Source organism: Chelon labrosus (genome assembly GCF_963514085.1).
Source record: "Chelon labrosus genome assembly, chromosome: 17".
Taxonomy (NCBI): Eukaryota; Metazoa; Chordata; class Actinopteri; order Mugiliformes; family Mugilidae; genus Chelon; species Chelon labrosus.
In genome coordinates, this window is record NC_140350.1 from 1,126,970 (window position 1) to 1,136,406 (window position 9,437).

The 9,437-nt window shown below is 39.4% G+C and overlaps 1 protein-coding gene across 1 annotated transcript in view; it reads left to right on the forward strand.

Moving 5' to 3' along the window:
• cfap54 (cilia and flagella associated 54) overlaps positions 1-8,807 on the forward strand; it is a 30,349-nt gene extending 21,542 nt beyond the window's left edge. The window contains exons 39-51 of the mRNA XM_084564950.1: positions 2,558-2,743; positions 2,829-2,915; positions 3,005-3,124; positions 3,462-3,509; positions 3,939-4,080; positions 4,393-4,532; positions 5,047-5,201; positions 5,278-5,329; positions 5,524-5,683; positions 6,021-6,178; positions 7,549-7,695; positions 7,814-7,934; positions 8,659-8,807. Coding sequence (XP_084421076.1) covers positions 2,558-2,743; positions 2,829-2,915; positions 3,005-3,124; positions 3,462-3,509; positions 3,939-4,080; positions 4,393-4,532; positions 5,047-5,201; positions 5,278-5,329; positions 5,524-5,683; positions 6,021-6,178; positions 7,549-7,695; positions 7,814-7,934; positions 8,659-8,708 — 1,566 coding nt within the window. The 3' untranslated portion in view covers positions 8,709-8,807. The remainder of the gene's footprint in view (positions 1-2,557; positions 2,744-2,828; positions 2,916-3,004; positions 3,125-3,461; positions 3,510-3,938; positions 4,081-4,392; positions 4,533-5,046; positions 5,202-5,277; positions 5,330-5,523; positions 5,684-6,020; positions 6,179-7,548; positions 7,696-7,813; positions 7,935-8,658) is intronic.
• Positions 8,808-9,437: the final 630 nt, after the last annotated feature.

The following is a 9,437-nucleotide window of genomic DNA, read 5'->3' on the forward strand; positions in this document are numbered from 1 at the left end:
TCGTACGTCTCTAAGTAACATCCACACAAATGCAGAGGTGGGAAGTATCGAAGTACAAATACTTAGTTATTCTACTTAAGTAGATTTATCAGGTATCTGTACTTTACTTGAATATTTATTTTTCTGGCGACTTTTTACTTTTACTCCCTGCATTTGTACACTAATATCTGTTCGTTCTACTCCTTACATTGGAAAAACAGACTCGTTACTTTTTTAACCTCCACGGATAACATGATGTAAAAGACATGCATATCTGCCAACACTGAGCTATGAAAAAGAGGGAGATTTTCTGGGGTAGCGGTTGGATTGCTCCACTTGCGACATCCCTGCCACGTTGTAACAAAACAACTTTTAATGAGACTTAAATCCATAGCTACAATGAAATGTGCTACAACGTACGTCCTGAAATGACATCCTTCTTGGAGCCAAATATGTGTAATTTTAATCACAATAAAATACAATATACAATTATACATACAATAATAACAAAAAACATTGCTGTCAAAAATTTCAGTTTTTAAACCACACACATACTAAATGTAATGTAAAACGTTCATTATTAATTGTAACTGAAGAAAACCAAACATATTTCGTTTGTGAATTAATAAAATTCAATATGGCAATTTCCAGTCCGTAGAGCACTTGGGTTAAATTAATATAATTACCCCCTTAATAATGGGGTCAAAATAAAGACACACTTTTACTGAAGTCATCACAGAAAACGAAAGGCATGTCGCTCTTCGCGACCAGCATTGCCATCACGCCCCTCAGCAAGAACGACCTGATGCTTGGTGTTCTTTCTGTGCCTCCACTGCTTGTTTGCGTTTAGCACAACGTCGTTTTTCCCTCCGTGTTCCACGCGGAAGTCGCCCCGACACAGTTTACAAGAGGCATGGGAGACACTTACATGACTCGCGATGTCAAAGGCGAACGTGTCACACCACACAGATTGAAACTTTGAAGCATAGTTTTCGTTTGTTGTCTCCGTCTTGCTCATTTTGTGTAGCCCGGGAATTGACGTGTACGTGGGCAGTGACGTATGGGACACAAGGCACGTAGAGTGGGAGTGTTTGGGTTGTGTTGCCAGGTTGTCAGGTACCAGGACACACCTGGTTTAAATGAGTCAAACACCATTGACTCATTTACTAACAATAGGATCAGACTACAGCCAGCCACAAGCAAGAGCTGCAAAAAATCCAGTTCTTAGACATATTTAAACTTTTAAAAAAGTAACGAAATAGTTACTTTCCCTTGTAACTAGTTACTTTTATAGTGGCGTAATTCAGTTACTAACTCAGTTACTTTTTGGGAGAACACTAACTATAAAAGTAACTATAACTAATTACTTTTTAAAAGTAACCTGCCCAACACTGGACATGACTAGAGCATCGGACTAGAGAAGTAAAGTCGATGATGCGCTCTCAAAAGACCGGCCTGTTGGCGATACCTGTTGACCTGATGCTGATGCTGAAGGTGCCTGTTATCAGTCGAAGGAATTCACAGGGGACTGACAAATTGAGGCTAGAATTAGACCAGTCACGTCATACTTAGTAAAAATGCGATCTATGCACATGCCCACAGTTATAGAGAAAAACACCCTCCGATACCCTCCGTCAGCTCTATACACCGGTGTTCCTGTGTTCTTCTTCTACTGGGTTGAACAGTATCAACAAATAATTTTTACTTTTTACTTAAGTACATTTCAGAGCCTGTACTTTCTTACTTTTACTTGAGTAAAGGTGTTTAATCAGTACTTTTACTTTTACCAGAGTATTTTTTTACACAAGTGTCCATACTTGGGGCGGCACAGTGGTGAGGTGGTTAGCACTGATGCCTCACAGCAAGAAGGTCTCGGGTTCGAATCCATGGGCTGACTGGGCCTTTCTGTGTGAAGTTTGCATGTTCTCCCTGTGTCTGCGTGGGTTCTCTCGGTCTCCCACCGTCCAAAGACATGCTGGTTAGGTTAATTGGTGATTCTAAATTGGCCATAGGTGTGCGTGTGAGTGTGAATGGTTGCCTGTCTCTCTGTGTTAGCCCTGCGATAGACTGGCGACCTGTCCAGGGTGTACCCTGCCTCTAATAACCGCTGCGTGTGCATCCCTGCTTAACCGAGACTCAGCAGCCACTCACTTACTCGGACGGCAGAGAAAATAAACTTAAACCGAGTGGATCCCTGCTTAACCGAGAGCAGGGATAAGTTTCGTTTCTCTGCCGAGTGAGTGGGCGAGTGAAGCGCCATTCTCATCTCTGCTCATATCAGTGAGTGACTCAGAAAGATCCGAATCCCTCGAAAGATCTGTGTTTTACACTATTAGTTATTATTAATAAACGTTTTTGAACATTTATGAATCATTATTGAATCGTCATGTGTTGCATGGCGATGAATCTAGTAATCTTGTAAGGATCTAGTAAGAATATAGTTTTGGTTGACTGTGTGTGTGTGTGTGTGTGTGTGTGTGTGTGTGTGTGTGTGTGTGTGTGCGTGTGTGTGTGTGTGTGCATGCGTGGGTGGGTGTGTGTTCTGATGTGGTGGTATGTATGTAACCAACTTCCTCAGTGTGTGCTATATTGCTCCATGGCTCAACCCCAGACGGACCTTGAGTATGCCTCCCATAACATCAGAGATGAGCTACTACTTGGGGTTGACCTTTTCTCTGAACCCCAGAGGCTTCACCTCGGCACAACTGTATCAAGCCTTAACTTCATTTGCCACTGGCTTTTCACCTCAAGCTACTACGTCACGGTACACGCATAAACATTGTCTGTCCTCATTTTGCTGTCCTCAAGATAAATAACTGAGTAGTATTAAGTTGTGCTTGTAATTTCAGCTACTGCCCATACTAGCCCTTTACCTACATTTTGTGGGGACTGTGTGCAGAGATGTACAGCGCACTGCTGAGGGAAAAATATTGAAGGTCAGAATTGGTGTATTGTGCTATATTTACATGTAAAAGTTTTTCCTTCCATGGTGTAATTTTTTAATGTGTTTGGGTGTTTTCTACAGATACGTGTCCTTACTGAACTGTGTTTATTCACGGAAGCTGTCAAAGAGGCAGTAAAGCTAACACAAGGATCAGGGATCTTTTTGCCCAATGGACAATGCATCGCAAGGACCAATCCCCAAGTATTTATCTCTCTCTTTTTTTAAGCAAAATGTTGACAAATCACTGCTTCAGTAATGGTGATGATTAAATTGGTTCACCTTAACAGGATTAATTGGTAACATCTTACTATTGTTGACATACGCTAAAATATGAACACATGGTTTGTGTATCTGCCACCTCCTGGGATAGATACGTGTGCCTTTTTGTTTCTATCTATTTTAAACATTTATCTAATTGCAATGTCAACTTTGCAAAACATTTGTTTCAGTGCTGCATTGGCACAGAACAGTGTACAGAAACATTGCAACTTTGTTTACAAATGCAGTAATTTTAAGCGATATTATTCTTGTTGTGTAGCCTGTGAAGACATTCTACAGGAACAAGTCTCTTCTGGACAATGTGGAGGTACATCCTGTATAAAATCTCATTACATTGAGGTGCATTTCATTAGTCTTAGATGTGACATTATTTTATCTTAGATGTGACGTTAGAGAAAAAGGGCACTTAAAAAGAAGAACAATCATAGTTTATAGTATGCAGGAACATAAGCCATCCCTGCTATTTGTCATTCCAGACACATTTGAAAACATCAGTCCAATTCAGGCAAATATACACATATGTATGCAATGACACAAAAATCCCCACACATATATACATACAAATACACCAGTCCATTAGTAGAAAGCATTAAATCTTCTCTCCTTCTTTAGCTGCTCTTTCAGCTATACAGTATTTGAACACATTAAGAAATACATCCAAATATGGGCTCTCTAAACTTGCCTTTTACATTACACTTGTGAATGGAATCTGTGTGTATGTGGTGCTTATGGTTAGGCTTTGGAAGAACTCGTGAACTGTGACTTAACTCCAGAGGTCCGAACGCTGTATGGACCCACACTTTGTGTTAGATTCAACCTTGCTCATATTCAACTGCTCCTGGCACTCAGTAAGACTGTACATGGCCTTCCTGCACCAGGTCTGTAAGCAAGAATACTTCTTCTTTCTGTTAATTTTGTTTGTTATATTGTTTGTATCATGTCAAGTTTATGACTGGAGTGGTTTGACCATACATTTATGTCTGTCTGTCTTAATGAGAGAAATACACCTTGCTACTTTTCGATTTCGTTTCATGACGGATCATTTTGCAGTTCAAGTCGTCAAAGAATTCTTACATATATGTGTAATACACATTCATATACACTTATTAATTATTATACCAAATGAGCCGAATGAGGATCAAACAGCTTTTTATTCACAATGTGAGAATGTCTTTCAGATTCTGTTAAAGGAGAAGCTTCTGGCAGCATAACAAACTGTTCGGTGAAGTCAAAACACCATGGACAGAACGGTTCCAACCTAAAGACAGAAGGGCCAAAAGTTTTCATTATTGATATTGAGAAGGAGTATCTCACACCAGAACACGTTAAGGTAATACCTTGTCGGGTTTCTTTATTTTTATTTGACTGACACACCAAAGACCCCAGCTCAAAGTTGTTACAGTATCTGAAGGAATAGTTGTGATAATGATATTAAACTTACAAGTTGCCCACTAAAATGCATGCTAATAGAGGATTTATTTAATGCGGGCTTTAGTATGTCAGGCAGTGCTGAATCTTGGTACAGACAAGTCTGCAACATTAGGTCTAGTCTGATGTGCCTGAGTTTCCTAAAGCATTTCTAGACATACTCACGAGTACTGACAACAGCAACCTACATGACAGACTATTGATTAGTGTATCAAACACTCAAATCAATTAAAATTGTTAAATTATTTAGTTTTCTTGCGAAATAAAGTTGTTGTCGATATTTTGTACAAATCCACTAAGAATTTTTTTTTTTTTTTTTTTGCGATTTACTGTACTATCTGAATGGACTTGGCATTCTTAGCACCTTACCATCAATACGGAGAAATTGTTCACGTTTGTCATGTCCTTTGTTGTAGTTCCTTTTGCTAGAAGAAGCATCTTTCTTGCTGCACTCCATTTCGCAGCAGCTTGAATCTTTGTCCTGTAGCGATATGGAGGACCTGGAACTGACTGTAGAATCCAGTCTTCTAAAAGCTAACCTCTACCTGCAGCAGGGACATGCTACACTTAGGTACAGTGACATTTCTATCGTGTGTGTGTTTACCTGCTGTATGTTTACATCCTAACAATTTTAATGTTTTCCTCAGCTCGGAGATGGCAGTTTCATGTTTGGTCATGCTGCAGACGTTGCCTGTCATTGTAAGAGCATCCATTAGTGGCTGTCAGAAATATATATACAAGCTATCACATGCCAGAAGTGAAAGGGTTGCCTATTTATATATGAACTTATTTCAAACATATGATATTCCTCTGTTTCTGTTCTGTCAATGTTATGTTAATGTCACGTTAGTTTTATTTAATTTTAATTTGTACATGTTATATCCTGTCGAAAGGACACTAAAGATTGCAGTGAGTCAAACACCCTGGATGGAGACTGTCCCAGAGCAGTTGAGGCCTGTGAGAGAATTGGAGTTTCTCTGTGGCTGCGCTGCCGCCTGGCTCTGGTCCATAGCCTTGCTGCTCACACCCCTGATTCTGCCGCTCTTTTACCAGGTCTGCTGCTAAAACCGTTTGACTTGTAACAAAAGGATTAGAACTTCCAAAACAAATAATGTTATTGTCCCTCTATTTAATACAGTTCCTTCACATTTCTTTCACATAGTAAGACTTGGTACACAGTAATTGGTCTAATCTTACCAGAAGTTTTGTGCATTACAGAATTGTAAAGCAAGTTATTTTCAATACAAAGAAGAAAAGTTTGAGCCTCATTGAGCTGCGTATAGGTTAATAAGAGAATGAAATGAAATGAAAATATTGGAAATTGAATTTGTATGTGCATGTGTGTGTCTTTGTATGTGTGTTGTGCATATGGGGTGGTTGTCTTTCTAAGGTAAGAACCTTAATGAAGTGACAGCTCAGGTGTTACATGAGGCTCTCGATGAATGTGTCCTCTGGGGAGACCTTGATTATCAAGCCTTGTTCATGCTCAAATGTGCTGAATTGGAAGCACTGAGAGGCAAGACTGATGACAGCATGGCAATACTGCAGGTAAAAAAAACACACACACAGACAAAGTGCATTGCTGATTTCCTCGTCTACTGAATGTGTCCAGTGGTCCTTTAAAGCCCATTTAAGGCATACCTTGTTTGGAGGTTAAGCTACTCTATTTTCGCTGTAATGTGCTCACAAAATCTGCATTACTGCAGTTAGTTATATGTTAAACTCATTATTTAAATATGAGATGAGATGGAAAGGTGAGTTGAATCCATTATACTTTATCTAGCACAATCATCTCAGTATGCTCTTCATCTGATAGTCTTCTGAATACTAAATAGTGTTGAAATACACAAAGAAGAAGAAGGACTCTCATGAAAGCAGTGACCTCTGGATATGTCTTTAGGCATAAAGAGACTGTATCTCTGCTAGCATTCGCGGATGCCTTTTCAGATGAGTGTGCATTGCAGTAGTACTTTTGTTGTATTTAAGGACTGACATATTTTGCATGTCACGGTATTATGGGCTTCATCTTTAGTCAAGTATACCCCCACTGGGCTCCTTACCTGTCTTCTTTGGGGCATCCGTGTTGTTATCGTCATGTGATCAGTAACTAGTCGACATGATGTTTCTAAGCATCATGGCACAGCAGTGAAGGCAACTAATCGACTAGTCTGTACAATCCCTAGTATTGGCTTAAATGGGTCCCATTCACACCTTGAGTCTGGAGTTTCTGGCCATTAATGAGTTGTTAGCATCACTAACAAAGAAGTATTTGTGTGGTACCATGCAAGGTGGTCCTTAGCCATAAATGAAGAAAATGAATGGACTAAATGAGGAAGTGACTGGACAGCTTTAAGGAGCAACACAAGTGTTAAAACAGCAACAGTGTTTGCTGTGACCCGGATTCAAGCCAGGGTTGGTGCAGCCACAATGCAGAGTGCAAACCACAGTACAGTCCCAACTACTTGATTGCCAAGCTGTACTGTAATAATGATGGCATAGAATGACTAAATGTCAACCATGCAACTGTGTTATATGTATGGTTTTCCTCAATAATGTGTGTTAAGTTCCAGGGTTAGGGTTGCATTTTGAAAGGACGGTAATCTTTGATACAGCTCTGTCATTCATCATTTCCCTGGGATATATTGGAAATGGAGAAGGAATACTGTCAGTGTAGCACATGGTTTAAACCAAATGTTTTACAAGCCAGCCAGGAGTCACAGATAGGGAATGGTTTTGATTATCTATGTCTTTTGTTGCTACTCTTGGAATTGGGGTTTTAAAGTCATCTCTACAGCTGTTAAGATAATCAACTTGGATCATAGCATATGATTGAATGTGTAATAATTATGTAATTATGTGTAAATTATGTAATCACAAAGTAATCCTATGTTTTGCTTTTTGTTTATTCATGTGGGTAGGAAGCAGTGAACTTGCTCTCTGGAAGGACATGCATGCCACCAAGGTCCCACGTGACTCTGGTTCAGGCCACTTTGATGCTCAGTGACTTTAGAGGAGTACAGAACGCCACACTTCTTCAACTGGCACAGAAACTATTGAAAAAGCAGGTACACCTGCAGACAAATTATTAAAACACAAGCGGTATATATACTGTTACCAGCTTGTAATATAAAAGGTGTCAAAACACACAATATAACACATTTAAGCCCTTTATCTTTTTTTCAGCTTGATGTTTTTGGTGAAACTGTGGTGTTGATTGATGGAAAAATATGCTTCTCTCCTCCTGGACCCAGAAACATTTACCTCCCTTTCTTCAACATACTGAACCAGAACACTTCGCAAATAGGTAAATTAAGTACTTGATATGTCACATTTTTTACAGCCACAGACATTGCTCTGAGAAGCTGTGCTTCCACTGGCATTCGCAGGCTAATATGTTCACAGTGGTGATATTAGCATGTTGATGATAGCATCTGATAACCATCACTCAACACAAGGCATAGCTGAGGCTGATGGGAATGTCATTTGTTTTTAAAGCATACACTCATGATCCTAACTTGACTAATTTGAGTCCAATGTTAAACCTGGAATTTTCACATTGATTTCTAATCAGGTTCTTTAAGTTGTTTAAGTCTTCCTCACAATATCTCTGGATGACCTATCACTCAGCAGTGCAATACACAGAGCCATGCTGCTATAAACCCACTCAAAACAAACAAAAAGAAACATTTCTCTCACATTTGAATCATACAAAATGCATGGAATATGGAATTATTCACTGTCTAACACAACCTTCATTATTGATTAATCTGTTGCTATATGATTAACAGTCCAAAAACCAAAGATTTGGTTTATAATTTACTGTAATATAGGAATTTAAAAAGTATCACTAATTCACATTTGACAAGCTGAAACTACAATATTTTGGGGCATTTTTGTTAAAAATGGCAATAATTTTAAAAGAAATTCAACTCAATGCTTTTGTTAGAAGTACACCATCTAGCCATATATAGCCATATAAACGACTTGCTGTGTATACCCGCAAACTCAACACTCCCCTGTTTCTGCAGGTCACATCCTGGATCTTGGTACCATGGCAAGGCCAGTCTTTCCCCAATAACAACGATCCGTTTCATACCAGTTCAACCAGACTCACAGAAACCCTCAAGCAATTTCCTCTCCTGCATACAGTAGTCACAGCTGGATGCTAAAGTGGGTATAGGACCATGTGGAGAGTATTTCAGTTCCTGAAGTGCCTGTTTTAATAAAGAACGCAAAACTGTTGTATCCATCCTCCCTGGGTTCTTTCTTTGTTGGTTGTCAGCGTTATTGTTTCTGCTAAAAAAGGAAACGTAAAAATTGGGGGCTCGTCCGGGATATACCTGTTTTTTCAAACAATCAGAGACAGAGGACACCCTTTTTAAAAGCCTCTTTCTTTTGTGTTGCTCTCACTGACCCCTTCTTGCTTTGTGTGGTCTAGGAAGGTTTGTGATGGGGAGGTAGGACTGAGGTAAGGCTGGGGTACCCCATACATTCACACACGTAGACCGAAATTGTTACCACACTAGTTTATGGGTTGTTGCGACCGTTGTATTTTTATTACTTTTAGATAAGAGTCAGGCCTTTTTTCTTTTTCTTTCCTCACAGATAGGTTGAGCTAGGCCCTATTTTTTTGTACTTTGCTTATTTTGTTTGGCACAATCCCCACAGTTACCCTCCCCCCACATTTTTCAAACCTACATTAATTGTTTTCCTTTTCATACTAAATCTCTTTTTGACTGCATTCCATCCTCCCTGGGTTCTTTCTTTGTTGGTTGTCAGCATTATTGTTTCTGCTAAAAAAGGAAAC